The 20,515-nt window shown below is 32.3% G+C and overlaps 1 protein-coding gene across 4 annotated transcripts in view; it reads right to left on the reverse strand.

The window, feature by feature from the left end:
- Positions 1 to 478: 478 nt before the first annotated feature.
- Positions 479 to 20,515, reverse strand: part of LOC127731786 (uncharacterized) — an 88,863-nt gene continuing 68,826 nt past the window's right edge. The window contains exons 7-15 of one of the 4 annotated variants that reach the window (XR_007995785.1): positions 16,709 to 16,989; positions 14,711 to 14,888; positions 13,675 to 14,089; positions 12,389 to 12,524; positions 11,537 to 11,632; positions 10,048 to 10,143; positions 8,842 to 8,933; positions 6,126 to 6,500; positions 479 to 6,025 (exon numbers count right to left, since the gene is read on the reverse strand). Coding sequence is in view for 1 of the 4 variants with exons in the window: in XM_052240623.1 (XP_052096583.1) it covers positions 6,374 to 6,500; positions 8,842 to 8,933; positions 10,048 to 10,143; positions 11,537 to 11,632; positions 12,389 to 12,524; positions 13,675 to 14,089; positions 14,711 to 14,888; positions 16,709 to 16,989 (1,421 nt within the window). In the remaining 3 variants the exon portion in view is untranslated. Of the gene's footprint in view, positions 6,501 to 8,841; positions 8,934 to 10,047; positions 10,144 to 11,536; positions 11,633 to 12,388; positions 12,525 to 13,674; positions 14,090 to 14,710; positions 14,889 to 16,708; positions 16,990 to 20,515 lie in introns of all 4 variants that reach the window. The other 3 variants (XR_007995784.1, XR_007995783.1, XM_052240623.1) reach the window with 3 other exon arrangements.

Below are 20,515 nucleotides of genomic sequence, written 5' to 3' on the forward strand. Positions count from 1 at the left end.
ATTATTACTGTCTACTTTCCAGTGAATGTTTGTTTACATTCTTTCCCCGCACTTGTGCTGTGCGGTGGTCTAAGTTCTAAGGAGAGTCTCGTAGTTAAGGTAACTGCATAAGGAAAAATATCAGCGAAATAGAGTACAGGAAGACAATAATTTTGTAGTAGTAAATTTCTGAAGATAAAGAATTCTCTTTTATAAGAAAGTCCATGAACACTTGTTTTATAGCCAAACTTAGCCATTCAAGTATAAAAAACAAATTCAACTTTTTTTTAATTTAAGGTATGATATGATTTCTCATGACAATATAGCCACTATCAGACTGCTTAGTTCAACAATGAACTTAGATTGACCCAAAAATTAAAGCCACTATCAGACTACTTAGTTTAACCAGAGGCATATATACACAGTATGTCTCTGGTTTAACAATGGACTAAGATTGACCCAACATTACAGCCACTAGCAGGAGATTAACAAATGATGATTGTGAGATTTTTCTATATTTTATTTTATATATAATAATCTGCAGATAAGTATTAGGTACAGTTCACAACATTTAATTAATACAAAAATCCTTGAGGAAAAATGTGAATATTAAAAACCACAATTATCATAAATACAGGTATTATAACCCCTAAATATTATAAATAACGGGATAAAATCCCTAAATCCATCTACAAATAGACAAAGCCATATCATAATGGGATAGTATCCCCAAATACAAATCAACAAAGCCAAATTCACAATAAAGCTCCAGCTTATATGGCTGATAATATTAAACTGTTTACTGCAGCTTAAATGGCTGAAAACGTCTCAGTGAATGCTCCAGCTAGCAATGCTGATAACAATGCAGTGAATGCTCCAGCTAGCAATGCTGATAACAATTCAGTGAATGCTCCAGCTAGCAATGCTGATAACAATTCAATGAAAACTCCAGCTTGTAAGGCTGAAAAACTCTCAGTAAATGCTCCAGCTTGTAAGGCTTATAACATCTAGGTAAATGTTCCAGCTAGCTATATATATATATATATATATATAGTAAAGCTGATAACCTTGAACTGTCTAGATATAAAAGTCATCTTTATTTACTAATTCATTTGTGGAAAAAAAAACTTTTGATTAATTCTATCACACCCATTTCTAATTATAAAAAAAAAAAAATGAAACAATCCAATAATTTGTCTTCTGTAGAATAATTTTTAGAAAAAAAAGAAAACAAAATAATATTTCTTCTTTTAAAATGTTAGGATGCTGTCTTATTGAACACACAAGTAACAAGCATTCTGGGTAATACACCAAGACATTGTGATTTGTTGATCCAAAACAATGGATATTCAACAAACAATGTGACCTTATTTTAACCTTGGGTTTACACAATAAAACTACTTTGAGTCCTTGAACGGTGAAACGACCAATACACCCTAATATAAACATTGCACACATACATAAATGTAAATTTATAACCTTCAATAAATAATTATTATTGTGGTCTCTTTCATATAATATTAAACATTATTGCAGTAAAAGTGAATTAAACAAAATCCTATACTGTAAGATCATAAATTTTCGTGATGTTTTTATTATTGCGAGAATTGAGACATGATAGGTTTTGCCAAAAAAGTAACTTGCTTTCTAAATTTTTATTGCAATATTTGTATTTTTCAACAATCACAATAGTAAATGCATGTAACTTAACGCTTAAAAATCATTTCTTCTGTTTTCTGTAATTCTTGTCACAATGGATGAGGGTCTGGATGGGGGGTCTTTCATTTCTGTATTCTTTAATTTTTTAAGCCCATCCAGACCCTCATGGATGTAGTGTTAAACACTATACAACCAATCAAACAAAATCTTATTAAAAAGCTTTAAAGTTAAATAGATTAAACAAACTTAACAAATAACTACATATAAAAAATGTTACAAAAAATCAAAAAGAGGAAAACAAGTGAAATAGACCACACTGAACTACTTTAAAACAACAAATAAATTCACAAATCACGATTTTGTTCTGACACATAACTTTTAAAAGGACCGTATGTAAATTTCTTTTCCTATACTTAGTTATTAAGAAAAAAAAATCTCATGGCCAGCCAATGGTCTTAAAGGCAGATATTAATTAGATTTGTCAGTCAAAAATACATTTTCTTCAAATTTAATTGAAAAATCCACTCAATTGTGTCAGACTTTTGGACTGTTATAGTAACAAGATGTGTCAGACATTTCAAATTTGTATTGGTCTAATGATCCAAACTGACAATTTTCGAAAGTCCAGGTTTTATTAATTTTCAGAATCATTCAATAATCTTGCATGAATGGTGCTGAGACAGTTTAATTAAACGCATGGTTTATTCATTTGGAGATGAAGTCGAAGAAATATTCAAATATCTTTATTTTTTTAGTGTATATATAAGATTATGGAGGGTTGGTTGGGAAACCTAGGGATAAAATGTGCCTCTTTCCTTCTAACACCATAGATGAAGTAATAACATGTCAAAATTAGGAAAAAAACCCTCAAAAACCCATACCAAACTAATAAATACAGAAAATTTACAATTGATTTTTACACTACAGCTCGGGAGGATTTTACTTTCTCAATCTGTCCATCCTGGAGAGTCCACTCAATTTTAATAAAAGATTTTATAAAAAATAAATAAATACAATAGCATATCTTATTTTCCTAGGTATTGTATTAAAGTTCGTTTCATGATGTAAGAAAAGAAATGGCAAGTCCTCTTATTATTTGGGCAGAGAGAACCATCTAGATGTGAGAATGGGATAACTCTAGAAAAAGGGAGAGAACTCTAGATAAGGGGAGATTACTATAAGTTCTTATTAGGTGGCAGGTACCAGTTCTTAGCCGCTGTGTCAGTGTTCCACGTAGAAAATTATCATTAAAAAACTTTGGCTATCTTTGTCACTTCACTGGGCAGTGATAAATAAAAGGATTTAAAATTCTCAGTTTCCATTACACAATGCTACCTTCCCTGTTAACATTGATACCTTTGTTTGACATGAAATGGATGGTTTGCCCACCATGGACAGATGGAGACAACAAATCCAAACGAACTGTAATGTACTGGATGGTTTGCCCACCATGGACAGATGGAGACAACAAATCCAAACGAGCTGTAATGTAATGGATGGTTTGCCCACCATGGACAGATGGAGACAACACATCCAAACGAGCTGTAATGTACTTTACAATTTTACAGCAAATTACTCAACAACACATTAATTAGACTAAATAAGGGGAAATAACTCTATAATTAGACTAAATAAATATGTGTAATGTTGTGATGAGAAATACATTGTTATAGTAAATTAAACAAGTCTACAGCATAATTTGTGTATAAATAATCAGCCAATTTTCTATTCTTTTCTTCATTCTCTTTCAAAATATAAACAGTAACGTGAGTTGCTTTCCCTAAATATAAAATATCACAACACTTTGACATATTCAAAAAATGGGAAAATTTCACTATTTCACAATTAAGATGAGATCGTGAAAATATCCCATCTCCTAAATTATATCTGAAAGGTAGATGACAATGATGGACAAGAAAAATCTCATAGTTGTTACCATAGAAATCATAAAATCTACATTCACCAAAATTAATATATTTTAAAGTTGTTCTATGCAACAAACAAGCCAAAAGAGTTGATTACTGATATATAGGTCATTTTTTTTTAATTTCCTGATCAAACAGGAAAATATTATACTTCTGGACTTGGTTACACAAACATCAATTAACAATAAATGAGCTGTGGCGGAAAAAAATCGACCTTATGCAAATGAATATCAATACAACTGTTAAACTATTTCAGGTTGACAAAATCTCTACGGAAAGTCTAAAACTGTTTAAAAATTGAGTTGTTATAGGAACCCTACAAAACAGACCAAAATTTATCTTTTATTTCGTATTTGAATGTTCCAAAATCAATCAAAGTCATAAACATGTACATGTATACTTGCACCTGCATAAAGTCGATTTCTATCCGACGCAGCTCAAATGTCAATTACATTTTAAATCTGTTGTATTTGTCAATCAGTTAATTAAGACTTATAACTTAAATGCCGTTTAATGTAAATTGCGGTTTGTGCAACCTCTACATGATGAATTGAATTGCTAAGAATAATTTCAACTATCTATTGATGTATTTCTTAAGAATTTTAAACAAGTTGAAATGTGGGTTATTGTTCACAAATGATAACCCTGCTTTAAGTATTGGACATACAGGAAGTCTATGAGTCAAAATGATTCATTAATGAGGAGGAAAAACTTCTAAGATAACATAATATAAATTCAGGAAAAACTTCCAAAATAAAGTAATAAAAATTCAGGGAAACACCAAAGATAAAGTAATATAAATTCAAGAAAACACCAAAGATAAAGAAATATAAATTCATTGATCTATTCACAAATAATTTCATTTAAATGATCACAAATAAACTCATTGATCCAATCACAAATAAATTCATTGATCTAGATGTTATACGTTTAATATCACAGATATATCATTATAATTATTAATAAATCAGTCAATTTATGTATATTTACACATTGTTGTATGTGCTATTTAACATGCATTAGTAAGACTTTTCTATTTAAACATACATATAAATAAATGGGGAATGTGTCCATGAGACACAGATGATTCCCCCGCTTGCATATAATGTTATAAAGGGACATAACTCAAGAACAGTAAAAGTGACGCTACCCAAATTTGTACTTGATCTGAGTTTTGTGGTAATAAGCATTGTGTATCAGTTTCATAACATTTGGTTCAGGCAAACTTAAGTTAGATAACAGAAACGAAAAATTCAGCAATTTTTCCATTTGTAAAGGGGCATAACTCTAGAACAGTAAAAGTGACGCCACCAAAATTCAAACTTGATCTGTGTTTTGTGGTAATAAGCATTGTGTTTCATAACATTTGGTTGAGGCAAACTTAAGTTAGAGAACGGAAACCAATTTTAGGACGTACGGACTGACGTACGTACAGACGGACATGGGTAAAACTTAATGCCCCCTCCGCCATGGCGGGGGCATAAAAATACAGTTCATGATACAATCAAATTGAATATTTATCAAAAAGTTAATTTAAAAGATTTATGTAAAGACTACATTCCCTCTTTGTACCGTACAGATCTATGTATATGATGAATACAATATACCTCTAGGTGGATGGCTAAGACGGAGGGATAAAAGTATACTTCCCTTTGTATGGCTTAGAGACATAGAAATATAATACCACCCCATGTATGGCTTAGAGGGAGTCTTAGAAATATTATATACCTTCGTATGTATGGCTTAGCGGGAGGTAGAAATATTATATACATTGTACCTACCCATGTATGGCTTAAGAGGAAAGGGCAGATAAAGATGATACCGTCCAATGTATAGCCTTAATTTATAGAACAACAGGAGAAAATAAAGCATAATTCCCTTATCATAACTTAAAGGAGGGGAAGAAATGCTGCACATCTTATATTCATAGGGAAGGGGTAATGACACATGATCTTAGTGCATTTGACACAACATTTTAATACCTGAGACAGTTAAATTCTTATGTTCCGATTTTGTATGCAAGGGGAAACAACTCCTGGGTAAGAAAAACTGTGTCCCTGCCTATACAGAGCATATGGATCAAGCATGGTATATAGAGTCCATGCTTTTACAGAGAAAATGGGTCAAAAATGATGAAGTGCAAAGGATCTGGCAAAAAAATGATTTGTTAGTGCATCACATATTATCTTTATGGAGGCTGGCCAAATTATAGCCATTTTTATCAATAAAAATTCAAAATTTATTTGATATTGTAAATTAGTGAGAATTAAAGATTGCGACATTAATAAACAATAGGAAACAGATTTGTACAGAAAAATGAGTGAAAACTATAGATGTTAAATAATTGGAGATAATTGTCATACTTTGTTGTTACAATGGTGTTAATAATACTTAAACAAAACACCAACAAAGGTCTGTTTGACACAAAACTTTACACCAACAAAGGTCTGTTTGACACAAAACTTTACACCAACAAAGGTCTGTTTGACACAAAACTTTACACCAACAAAGGTCTGTTTGACACAAAACTTTACACCAACAAAGGTCTGTTTGACACAAAACTTTACACCAACAAAGGTCTGTTTGACACAAACTTTACACAAACAAAGGTCTGTTTGACAGAATATAATTACCTACAAATGTGATCAAGGTCTGTTCAACTATGTTAAATTATCGATAAATGAAATAAATTTTCAAAGAATTAGAAAGGCAGTGTATTATGTTTAAAATTTTCCACTACATTATAATTAGTACAGACTTATTCAAATAAGAAATTCATCCTGACACTTTGTCTGTATAAAGGCCATATGTCATTCCTGACTTAGATGTCCTTTTGACCCTGCTTCGATGTCAACTCTACAAATGGGACATTTTTTGTTGGTGACTAACCACTGATCAACACACTCTATGTGGAATAAATGCATACATGGTAATCTCCTGAAAAAGAAGATAACAAAATGGTCAATATCTCAGAAACGTTTATTTCAACAATTTTCATAAATATATTATAAGCTTGTAAGTTACACAGATAATTTAAATTCTGTTTCACAAGAATGTTTAAAAAGCAATGAGGAATCTGACCAATGCATTAAAATTTATCACATGATTAGCGGATTAAATGGAAAATCCCTAAAAAAATTTTAAAGTCTTTTGGTCTAATGTCAAGGTCATACAGAAAAAATTTGAGTGATATGTTTATAATGAGTTGTGTAAATCAAGAAGTTCCATAACTAGACCATTGGTATTTAGCTTCAATGATCAGTTATGTTTCTGTTTATAAAGAAGAACATATGATAAACAATTAATATTTAGTTTTATGTTGTAGACTAATATTGAGGTTTTTTTATGAATGAGTTACAAGGTCAAATCTTTGAACAGTCAACACTGGCTATGACGTATTCACATTAGCATTGTGACAACAGAAATGTACAGGAAAATGCATGTATGTTAAAGTCTAATACTTGCATCCTTGCATTGCAATTTCAAGCCGGGAAGTTATGCTTTATTTGCGTTGAAATTTTCAGAATTGGCAGACGAGCGAGTAAAACACTATGTAACAAGGGGTATAAAGAGTAATAATGCTTCAAACGATTCATTCGTTTTAAGCAATACAAAAACAATATCAAAATTAGTCTTGAAATGAAATAGTTACAAGAATTCAATTTTTGATGAAATTAAACAAAATTTTAATTTAGGACCCTTTGGACCTCAATGTGGTATTATATAATTAATAATGAAAATAAATACAGGTTTAGATTCAGCATTTCAAAGAACCCTATTTATATTCAATTTATGTTGAAATCAAACACAGTTTAATTTTGGACCCCGATTTGGACCAACTTGAAAACTCGGCCCAAATCAGAAATCTAAATATATATGTTTATTAATAGAATATAAGCTTAAGTTTTTAAAGGAGTTTGCTTCATCAAAAATATATATATATAGCATTCAGAAAATTGGTTTATACAGAATAACAAACAAACCTACCACAAAATTATTCAAAACAATTTACCAAAGAAAATAAAATAAAAATCCAAAATGTCATTTATCATTAATACAATGTCTTTTTAAAATCTATAAAACTTATCTGTAAGTGTAATCAAACTTTATATAAACCCACCCGCCCTCCCACCGTACATCCCCAAATCATTTTTCCTTCGAAAATCCAGTTAAAAATTAAAGGGATTAATGCAAATTGAAAGGTTCATAGCCCATAAACTAACAAACCTATTTATATATGAAACAAAACAAAAAGTTGTATCATATATTCATATACTGTCTAACCTAGTTGAGTCGAAGTCTAAGGGACCGGACCAAAGTATTCGACTCATCCGAGGTCGAGTGTGTCGTCATAAATTTGGAATGCATGAAATACGGTATGAAGTTTGTGTAAACTAGATACAATGAATAGTGTGCCTTTTTTTTCGATATGACACTTTATGATTGTGTATTCAATTTCCATTTTTCGTCCTTCGTAATAATTAAACACACAAGTACAGATACAAATCATGCACAAATAAAATCAATAGTCTACACAAATATTTACAAAAGTCAGTCACTATAAATTATGAAATCACTCGCGGCACGAAATAAGTTCTGAACGGTCTCTGATGAGGTCGTCTGCTTTACATTAAATTATCATGAATTTATTATAATTGTCCTAATCCTTTTATTTATTGTAATTAATGAGTTTTAAATCTAACGATTCATTTAATCTCAGCTTGGGTCATTTAAATTCATTTCATTTTTATCTCAGGTGAAAAATGTTCAACACATTAACATTCCACTTGAACGATCAACAAAAGTGTTAATGAACAGTCACCATAAACATGTCATTTTAACTGTTATACAAACAAGAATGTTAACTCAGCTTTAATCTCTTTTGAAAATGATTAGGTGACATAAGAAATACATCCGATTTTAATTTTTATCATTAGGCCTGCAACTTTCAAAAATTTTTACTTTTGAACTTTGAGACATCGGGGTCAATTTACATTAATTTATTTCGACGGGACTATACAATTTACTCAACTTAACAGAGTATTCGAATCAACCGAGTTCAAATCATCAGAGGTAATTATGCATTGATCAAACGGGAATTTTACTGGGACCAAGAAATTACTTCGACTCATCCGAGTTTTCAACACAACTGAGTTCGACAGGAGGTTCAACTGTATCTTAATTGTAGAATTTATTCAAGCTGATATCTAATCAAACTAGGTTGCATGCCATGTGACACAATACTGAATTTTGATTTGAGGATATAAATAAAACAAACCTGACATCTTCTCCATCTTCAAACTCACTCAAACAGATGGTGCATTTCTCCTGAAGATTGTCGTCTACATCAGAATCCATTTTCTTTGTGACCTATCAATGTAAAATTAAAATTGTTATGCTTTATGTTTCAACGGATATACCTGCTTGTTCCTGAACTTTACCTTTTGCCAACATATGGAAGTTCTATTTGGTCCACTACAGAAAAATTTACCTGTGTGTACATATATGGAATAGAAATTTGTTCACTACAGGAAACTGTACTTTTGGGTATATATATATATATGTATGTAGAGGAATATTTTGTTCACTATAAAAACTTTACCATTTAACTCACATGTTGAAGTGTATTTTGTTAATTTCAAGAATTTTGACATTTCACAAATATATGGAAGTTAATTTTATTCACTAAAAAAAACCTTAAATACTTTTATACATATGCGGAAGTGTATTTGGTTCACTAGACAACTTTACCATTTAACACATATGTGATAGTGTATTTTGTTCACAACAGAAAGCTACCTTATTAGGTGCATATATTATGGAAATGCATTCTGTTCACTACAGATAACTTCAATACCCTTTTATATTTGTTCACCTACAGTAATCTCCCTTTTTAGATGCATATGTGGAGGTGTATATTGTTCACTACACAAAACTTAACCCTTTTGTGTACATAAGTGATATCCTATTATGTTAAGTACAGAAACCTTTACCTTTTTATGTGTGTGTGTGGAAATGTCTTTTGTTCACTACACAAAACTTTACAATTTGAAAATATGTGTGTGCAAGTGTATTCTGTTCAGTACAGAAAACTTTACCTTTTTTCAAACTGAGTGGAAGAGTATTTTGTTCACTACAGAAAGCTTTACTTTATATGTGTGTGGAAGTGAATTTTGTTCACTACAGAAAGCTTTACTTTATATGTGTGTGGAAGTGAATTTTGTTCACTACAGAAAGCTTTACTTTATATGTGTGTGGAAGTGAATTTTGTTCACTACAGAAAGCTTTACTTTATATGTGTGTGGAAGTGAATTTTGTTCACTACAGAAAAGTTTACTTTAAAATACATGTGTGGAAGTGTATTTTGTTTATTACAGAGAACTTTACCTTTTTAGATGTTTGTTGAAGTGTATTTTGTTCACTACAGAAAACTCTACTATATATGTGTGTGGAAGTGTATTTTGTTCACTACAGCAAACTTTACCTTTTTATACGTATGTGGAAGTGTATTTTGTTCAATAACATCTTGACTAGCACCACGATTTACATTACCAAGTCTTTCTTCCAGGTGTAAAAGTTCCTATGATAAATAATAAGAATAAGTAATGTTTTCTATATAAACAAATTAAGAGGAGCTAGATTTTACTAATATTTCATATTGTTATACTTATAACCATGGTTTTGTCATCTCAAATTCTATATTTGGGAGTAAGGCAAGTTTTTTAGCTGATAGTAATTGTATTCTTATCTTTACTTTTTTGTTATAAATTAATTACTTAAAAATATGAGAGGTAGGGTTAAGTATTCACAAAACTTTCAGAAAGGCAGTTTGTTTCAGCACCCACCACCCAGACAATTGTTATTGAGAATCATAGTGCATTATAGTGTGAAAAGTTGCCCTGATACCCATCACCCATGTAATATTAATATAAAGAGCCTTCCAACACCCCCCTTTACATTTTTTTCTGGAATAGCCCATATCGTTACTGATTAAGATACCAAACATTCCATAACAGTTATTACCTTTAATGCTGATAACATTGATGAAGTTTGGGGTATTAATTAGTTTCCCCACTTAATGATGAGGTTACTAGGCTTCTTATTAAAGTTTAAACAGATGGAATGGGTCAATTTTTATATGTCAAATATATGAATGGGTCATATTTCACAATGTTTACATATCAATGGGTAAGAAATGTTCATCTTCTTATCAGATATCTGTATATAAAGACTGCATGTGATTAATGAAACTAATATCAACACAAGTGAAATAATTCCTCTTTAGTCTATTTCAAGTCTTTGTAAAAGATTGTAGGGGTCTTGGTGGCTAAGAGGTTTAAGTAGTTCAACTACTGTTTCACTAGCTTCTCTACCTAGCGGTTGTGAGTTCGAGCCCAACATGTGGTCAGTGGGTTCGACTCCAATCTTAATTGACTAGGATAGTCAGTTTTTCTGCCGAAGGTCGGTGGTTCCCTCTGGGTCCTCCACCCATAAAATAAGCCATCAAATACCTAACAGTGCTGAAAGTGGCATTAAACACCAAAAATCAAATCAAATCAAAGATTGTATATGTGATAACTGAAAAATATATGAATTGGTCATAATTTTTTATTGAAACATATGTAATGGATTTTCAGAAAACTTCAATATATGAAAATGGGTTGTTTTTTCATATCTATAGCCTACATAGCAAGACCCTCATGGGTAGTCAAGGTGGTTAATCACACCCCCTAGTAATATCCAGCTACAAGTCTGAACCCAAATCTTATGTTGGGACCCCTCTATGAAGTATGATGCAGTTAACACAGGAGGGATATTAAGCTGCATAAACCTTACTTTGAGGAAAAAGGCTCCATTCTCAATTTTATCTTTGAGGATTTGAATTGAAAAATATTCTTTCATGTGTCATTATATTCCCCTGCCTGTAGTAATGGAAAATCAAATCTTATATAACAGTATACAGTGGTAAATACCTCATAAGACGGTCTGTGATGTAACATCATTCCTCTCAATCTCATTTGCATATTACGTGGAAGATTTAACATCGGACTCATTGGCGGTGGAATGTACTAAAAAGACAGAAACCAAGTTTTGTTACAATCACTGGATTCATTTATACTAGGTTAAAAAAAAACTATATTCTGTTGTTTTCTTGACTCACAGAAAATTAAAATGACTAGTTTTGACACATTTTATTACCAATGTATTGAATATATACAACCAAGCTGATGAAACTGTCAATGTATCAAAGTTTGAGAACATGATTCCTGTAACCATTAAAATAAAATTTGACTCTTCATTCATTTTAGTCATTTTCAAATTAGAACAAACCATTCCCTTTCATCCAATCAAACCAAAACATTTCCTTTAATCAAATCAGAACAAACCATTTCCTTTCATCCAATCAGAATAAACCATTTCCTTTCATCCAATGAGAATAAAACATGTCCTTTCATCAATCTCTCATCTTTTTATGCTCGTTTTGTACAAACTTGTCATGCCCAGAATCTGTATGTTATTATATGTAAAGATATCTTTCTTTGTACCATTAACTTGGTTTTATAAGAAATAAAGAATCTTAGAATCTTAGAACAAACCATTTCCTTTCATCCAATCCCATTTACTTCTACCGTCAAGCCTACTACAAAATAGCCAAGGAGATTGGTAGAAGATAACATAAAGATTTCCTGCAGAGTTCAACAGGAACCTATACAGCACCAAAACTACCATGTACAGGTTTGTCCTAATACCAGCATAAAAATAGGTTTAAAAGTCTCTGACCTGTACTCATTTGTGTAGAGGACTTTACTCTGGGAGGTACTTACCATGGGAGGGAGGTCTGTTGATGGCAGTATTGCTGGTACAGAGAACGGATGAAGTCGGGGAGGATGGTAGTGTAGATGATGATGTAGATGTTGATGCTGTAAATGCTGTGGAAGAGGATTCATCTGATTCTGTCCACTGAAAAACAAATTAAAAACAATGAAGTAAAACTACTGCCTTGATCTGGCTGTGAGTGTAAAGGGAACACAGACTTTAAGATGAAGAACTGAACTTGCTGTGAGATGAATCTTTTATTTATACATGTTACAGGGAACACTGCGACTCTAAGATGAAGAACAGCAACAATATAGATACTGTTTTGCTATTTGTTTTGTCAAGTGTTTGTAGTTATTTTGTAAATTTACAAACCTAATTCTTTCCTTTCAATAACAAGATTTTTAGGAAATAAATTAACAGATTTCTAGGAAATAAATATCGCAGAGGGTTGGAATTTGTGTATTTAATTTATAATCGAGGTGAGGAAAGGAAAAGGGGGGATGGGGGTAGTATAAATCAGTTGTTACGATTTTTTCTAATGCTAGCACAACTTTTGATATTGCTGTCACTGTGGTTAATAATGCTAACACCACTTAAATATAGCAGTTACCATGGTAACTAATGCTAGCATAACTATAATATTGCTGTTACAATGGTTTTAAATGCTAGCACTACTTTTAATATTGCTGTTACCATGGTTACTAATGCCATCAAAATTTTTAATGTTGCTGTAGGGTCCAGGTTTTTATTTACTTTCAAGTTACTTTTGAGATGATTCACAGCTATCTTAAACTTCAAAACAGAGGACTTACAGCCATCTTAAACTTTTTATAAATAATTTAATGTTTTTTTCAAGAATTTTATGGATAGTTGTCCATATACACCACAGTCATAAGATTCCCTTTTTATAGATCAGGATCACTTATTGCATTTAGAATGTTTCATTTTTATAGCAGAACCACTTTTTTTTTAGACAGTAACAAAAGGTTAAGGGTCATGACTGTCAAAATGTTGGTGAGCACTGAAGGATAAAGATTGCATTGAGGAAACTGTATTTAAGGAATAACAGTACTGTAGTTGAAGATTTGCTGCTGTCAATTGACGATTTGATGGTCGCAAATGCAGTTTTACTGGTGAGGCATAGCCATTTTTATAATATATATATATATATATATTGTGAGAAATTATATATATTAATTCTGTTTCATATGAATGTTTAAAATGCATGAATGAAATGGTTTATTGCAAACATATAAGTGATTTAAAGATTTCAGTTCTGTGTAAAACATACCACATTCTTCCAGCAAGGTCCACAGGTCCCTGCTGGGGTCTATTGTCTGTTCCACATGAATTCCCTTGATTAGGTGGTGGCACCATTGGTCCTTGCCATGGGGACCAGGTCATCTGAGAAGGCTGAGAGTTTGGTATGTGACAAGTGTCACCACTGACTTGTGGCTGTTGTGGCATTGGTTGGTGCTGGAACAGTGGTGGCCCTTCGATGTTCCTGGCCTGTAACTCCATAGGCTGGTGGTGCACAATAAACGGCAGTATTGGTGGCAGGGGAAATGCCCCTGGGTGATAGTGGTGATGATGAATGTGAGCTCGTGGGGGTAAAGGTGGAGGTTGGGGGTGGGGGTGGGGATGTACTGGCGTCTGGTGGTGGTGGGTGTGATGGAAACTTCCTGGGTTGCCATGGTCACAGGAACCTGAAATTTATAGACAAATTATCAAAATATTAATGAAAATACAAGTACTGTGGATTCATTTATTTTCGTGGATATCAATTTTCGTGGATTGAGGAAAACTTACATTTTCGTAGATATTTAATTTCATGGTGTTGCCAAAGTCGGCATACAAGGCTATAGAAAATTTGTAATTCGTTGAACATTTAAATTCATGGTTCACCTGTTCCAACGAAATCAACAAATAATAATGAATCCACAGTACCAGAAAATTTAAATTAAACCATGGTCACATTAAATAGAAATATTTATTATATAGTTTGAATAGAAATACAAAGTAAACGAACATTTTAATTGTGATTTTGATAAGAAAATTTACTCTTGAATACATTTTCTGGTATTTTGAACTCGGATTTTGATTTGGTTTCTACTCATATTTGTTGTGTATTTAAGTGTACTTTTGTCAGTCAACCAATCAAATTGTGTGCTACAAATACATCTGTCTGTCAGTTTTACATATTGTCAGCACTTCACTAGTGTGTCTTCATTCTAAAGAGATTTTTTTTTTTGCAGTACTTTAAACAACCATTATGATTCAAAGCAAATGTATGATCCGTGTATTAACCACGCTCACTGTTTACTTACCAGTGCAATGTCCATGTGCATGTGAGGTAGGCAGATGTCCGTGATGGGTGTGGTGACCACGCCCACTGTTTGGCTGATGTGGAAGATGCATGTGTGAATGGACAGGTTCATGTAAACACCTGGCACATCCACATGGAGGTCTGTTTATATGCTGCATGAAGGCCTGACGCCTCTGTCTCTGTTAAAATAAAGAAACATGGTGTTTATTCATATGCATCATTAAGGCCTGATGCCTCTGTCTCTGCTAAACAGAGAAATGGATGTTTATAAATATGCCTCATGTAGGCCTGTCCCCTCTGTCTCTGTTAAAATAAAGAGAACTGGATGTTTATAAATATGCCTTATGAAGTCCTGACGCCTCCGTCTCTGTTAAAATAAAGAAACATGGTGTTTATTCATATGCATCATTAAGGCCTGATGCCTCTGTCTTAAAATAAAGAGAAATGGATGTTTATTCATATGCTGCACGAAGGCTTGACACCTCTGTCTCTGTTAAAACAAAGAGAAATAGATGTTTATTCATATGCATCACGAAGGCCTGATGACTCTGTAAACAAGCATTCTGAGAGTATTGCATGGCAATACATAGTCCCCTACCGGGTAAAAATTCATTTTACTGGAACAAAATGCTAACTTGTTCTATAACTTGTCATGGTGTAAACAAAAAGTAAATATCATGTCAATATCTTCAAGCATGACTATAAAAACTGTGGAAAACTGATTATATGAGTGAAAATAACATTAGATATGATTAATAGTTCTCTAAAATTAGATATGATGTAATACAGTGTATATCTATTTTCAAATCATAATCAAATATAATTAATAGTTCCAAATATTTTTTCTTTCATTTGTCACAAACTAATATAGATTTGTAACTTATCTATAAAATGTCAACAACTTTTATCAACACAATGTAATGTATTGAAATATATACATTAATAAAAATAGATTATTATCTAATTAAAGGATTTCTCTTCATAATTTTTTTTTATATATATAGCATTCAGAAAATTAGTTTATACTAAATAACAAACAAACCTGCCAAAACATTCTTCAAATAATTTAACAAAGAATTTCTTTTAAAAAATGAGTTATCTCCCTTTGTACAGAAATATGGTTTAACATAGTACTCTAACATTAGATATGGTCCAGAGTTATGGTCCATAACTCTGGACTAAATCATCAGACCAGAACAAAATTCGAACTTGATCTATAACTTGTCATGATAAAACTATATACCAAATATCAAATCAATATCTTCAAGAACGAAGAAAAAAAGTGTGGAAAGCTGATTTGCCGGACTGACGGATGGACAGACGGACAGATGGACAGAGTGCAAACCTAAAGTCCCCTTCGACTTCGTCGGTAGGGGACTAAAAACAAAGAACAGTGTTCCAATGTCCCCTGCCTATTCATAATTTTATCTAAACAAAGGCAATAGTTTTGGCTGTTTTTTTACTTTTTCATAACTAAAATGTAGGCTTGAGATCACAGACAGTGTTACTTTCCACTTAGCTTCTATTTTCAAGGGATGTAACTCCTGTAAAAAATGTTGATCCACATGGATTATATAACTCTTCCAAGACCTGGCAGATATAAACCTTTTGTTATCAATGTAATAAAAGTCTGACAAGAAATGTAAGTGTGAGAGTGGTTACAATGCATTGTTCAATATAAATTTCATTTCAAAGGGACATAATTCCTGTAAAAAAAATTCATTGAGTACTAATTTACCATGGAAATAAAGTATATAAAACACAAGGAACTATGTCTTTTTCTTCTCACTCTAAATTGGTTTTCAGACATCTTCTTTAACAACCACTTGACAACACCCGTTGTTGTATGAAGTCAGAAGAGTAAAATGATCAGATTTATTTCACTTGTGACATTGTCACTTGTTCTTCATGTTACTTCATAGCAACCAGTGTAATAAGTACAAATCATCTCATTTCAGTCATTTTAACAATTATTGTAAATTAATGGTTTTTCATGTACCTGTTGACAATTATGCCCACATGACTGTCTATCATGGTCATGTGACCTGCAGCCTCCTTGAGATACTCTGGGGTCTACATGAACATGAGCAGGGGGTGGCTGTCTCCAAGCCTGTCTTGGCATTCTTGGTATTCCATTGAACATTCCTGGAGTTGTCTGTTCTTGATTTGTGTTGTTGTCATGGTTACTAGAGGTAGGTGTGTCCTTAGCAACTTCTGATGATTGGACAACAGGAGGAACATCTACTGGCGTTGCCATGGTCTGAGCCTCTACAGGATCAGCTGAAAAATATAAAGGTCAGGATATAATTGTCATGTACTATATTGGGAATTGTGACCAAAGGTGAAGATATAATTATTGTGGTATTTTGTAAATTGTGGTCAAAGGTGGTGATATAATTATCTTGTCATATTAACTGAATTGTGGTCAAGGATGACGACATGGTAAATTGTGGAAATATTGCTCAGTGAGATGCCATGGTTTTTGTGATGATGACATGGTTTTTGTGAGAGTTGACAAGTGTGATGATGCCATGGTTTTTGTGAGAGTTGCCAACTGTGATGATGCCAAGGTTTTTGTGAGAGTTGACAAGTGTGATGATGCCATGGTTTTTGTGAGAGTTGCCAGCTGTGATGATGACATGGTTTTTGTGAGAGTTGCCAACTGTGATGATGACATGGTTTTTGTGAGAGTTGCCAACTGTGATGATGCCATGGTTTTTGTGAGAGTTGACAAGTGTGATGATGACAAGGTTTTTGTGAGAGTTGCCAACTGTGATGATATGGTTTTTGTGAGAGTTGACAAGTGTGATGATGACATGGTTTTTGTGAGAGTTGCCAACTGTGATGATGCCATGGTTTTTATGAGAGTTGACAAGTGTGATGATGACAAGGTTTTTCAAAGAGTTTCCAAGGGTGATATTATGTCATGTTATATGTGAAGAGTGAATGTATTGCCAAGGTTCATGACATGCCAAGGTAATTTTTGACGATGTTGCCAAGGGTGATTACATGTTATGGCAATTGGGGACGATGTTGCAAAAGGTGATTACACGTTATGGTAATTTGTGATGACGTTGCTAAGGGTGATTATATGTTATGGCAATTTGTAAAGATGTTGCTAAGGGTGATTATATGTTAGGCCAATTAAAATTAATTGATAGATTTTCATCCCCGCCCACCCCAATTTTTTTTATTTTTAAAAATTTATGATTTCCGGATTTTGTTCATTTCCATTACAGGTAACCACTGATAATTTCGTTTCATTCAAAACTTCCTGTTTCAAATTTCGGTTTTTTGTATTTCTTCAAGTAATATAACCAAAATGATTAAGTCCACATATTCTGCTGCTCAATGATGACAACATTATCTTCTGAGAATATAGATTGATTACTAGAAGGGCATAAACTATTCGGGTTATGAATAATAGGTGGTGTCTTAGAACGCTTATCGCAGTATGTCACAAATTTCAGTGATTGGAAAACCGTGGATTTTTTTGTTTATACAATGAACTTTGTGTCAGGAAATTTGGACTGTGAATGATATCCAAAGCGCAAGAATCGTGGAACACATTGGTACAAAAAGCAGAGTCAAAAACATGACTGGAATAAAATAATTGACACAAGCATGAACTTGTGCAATTTATGACCGTATATTGAGTACAAAGAGTCAGCCAACGTACAATATGTATTATAGCTAGCCCTTAGATTTACCCCAAGGCTGTCGTTTTTGTTGACAAACATCAAACACCCTCTGTCCCCATCCCCTTAATAGAGTCATTAAACAACTTCTTCTTTTTGGTTCAGTTCATGTTTAACATTGTAATTATATTTGCACCTTGCATAAAAATCTTCAAAGCATCAACCCTAGTATTTTAAACACAGTTTAAAACCCTAGTATTTTAAACACAGTTAGATGCATCAACTCTAGTATTTTAAACACAGTTTGATGCATCAACCCTAGTATTTTAAACACAGTTTGATGCATCAACCCTAGTATTTTAAACACAGTTTGAGTTTTCATTTCACTCTGTACTCATAATATTTCTGTTGCATACTAATGCATATATGCTTCATTTTATGGGCACTACAATCATAGCTTAAAAGAAAAATAAATTTGATGTAGGTAGTCTAAAAGAGAACATTTCTCCATGTTTTTGCTATTTATTAAAAATAGGTTTCTCAAGCGGCCATTACATGTAGAACAGTGGTTGCCAATCAGAAATATTAATTTAAGAATTTGAAAATAATGTAGAATTCCTTATATGTACATGATATAAGATTATTATTACCCTTGTATATGAACAACACGTTACAAAAGGGTTTAGAAGGAAATAAAAATTAAAAAATAAAATCCTCCCATCTGCCCCTTTTTTTTCAAAAATCTGGATGAAAATCTACTAATTAATTTTAGTTGGCCTTATGGCAATTTGTGATGATGTTGCCAAAGGGTGATGACAGCAATGGTTATTTATAATTTGTGATCATGGGTGATAATGACTGATTTTGTGAGAGCTTGCCATTTCGTAAGACTTGATTATATAATAACAATCTGGACGAAACTAACTGGAGTGACAAGATAGGAAATTTTGAGGACGTCGATGATATGTGTGATGAATTTACGAAAATATTTTTGGAAATAGCTAGGGAATGTATACCCACAAAGAAAATAACAATAAGATATAGACTACCTACATCAAATTTATTTTTCTTTTAAGCTATGATTGTAGTGCCCATAAAATGAAGCATATATGCATTAGTATGCAACAGAAATATTATGAGTACAGAGTGAAATGAAAACTCAAACTGTGTTTAAAATACTTGACAAACCTTGGTTCAATAATCAATTAAGAAAGGAAATTAGAACTCGCGATAGGTTACGGAAAACAGTTCTAAAAAATAATAAAGAAAGTGATAAAATAAGATTTAAAAAACAAAGAAATAAGGTAAATAATATGAAAAAAACTGCCCGAGAGAATTTTGAAAAAAATTTGGATAATTTTTTACTGGATAATTCCAGTCCTAAAAATTACTGGAAAATAATGAAGATGTTAATAAAATCTAATAAGGGGAATAACTCAATTCCACCAATTCAAAATATAAATAATGAGCCAAATTTTGACCATATTGTATATGACGATACTGACAAATGTGAACTAATGAATAAATACTTCGCGTCAATATCAAAACTTGAGGAACAAAATGTTGAGATGCCCCCATTTGAGAATAGAACGGAAAGTATGATTAGTGATATTCAAATAACAGAGAGTGAAATAGTCGATATACTTCTTACTCTTGATCCTAAAAAAGCATCTGGGCCAGACAAAATCAGTCACAGGATGCTTAAAATATCCCCCCAAAAAATTGCAAAACCCCTTAAAATTATATTTAATAAATCCCTGTCCCAAGGTAAATACCCTTCTTCATGGAAAATAGCCAATGTAATTACCATATTTAAGAAAGCAGATGCATCCCTACCATCTAATTATCGACCGATATCCCTAATTAGCTGTGTAGGAAAAGTAATGGAGAGGGTAGTCTACAAACATATTTATAACCATCTACATAGGAACAAACTTATTTATATGTATCAGTCAGGATTTTTACCTAAACATTCAGCTGTACATCAACTTATTGAACTTTATAACACAATATTAAATTCTCTTGAAAAAAAAGAATTCAGTTGCTTCGTTTTCTGTGATTTTTCCAAAGCATTTGATAAAGTATGGCATAATGGACTTATATATAAAATGAATTCTTATGGAATAAAGGGAAATTTACTTGCATGGACTAAAAATTATCTTTTTCAA

Source organism: Mytilus californianus, unplaced genomic scaffold, assembly GCF_021869535.1.
Source record: "Mytilus californianus isolate M0D057914Y unplaced genomic scaffold, xbMytCali1.0.p SCAF_20, whole genome shotgun sequence".
NCBI lineage: Eukaryota > Metazoa > Mollusca > Bivalvia > Mytilida > Mytilidae > Mytilus > Mytilus californianus.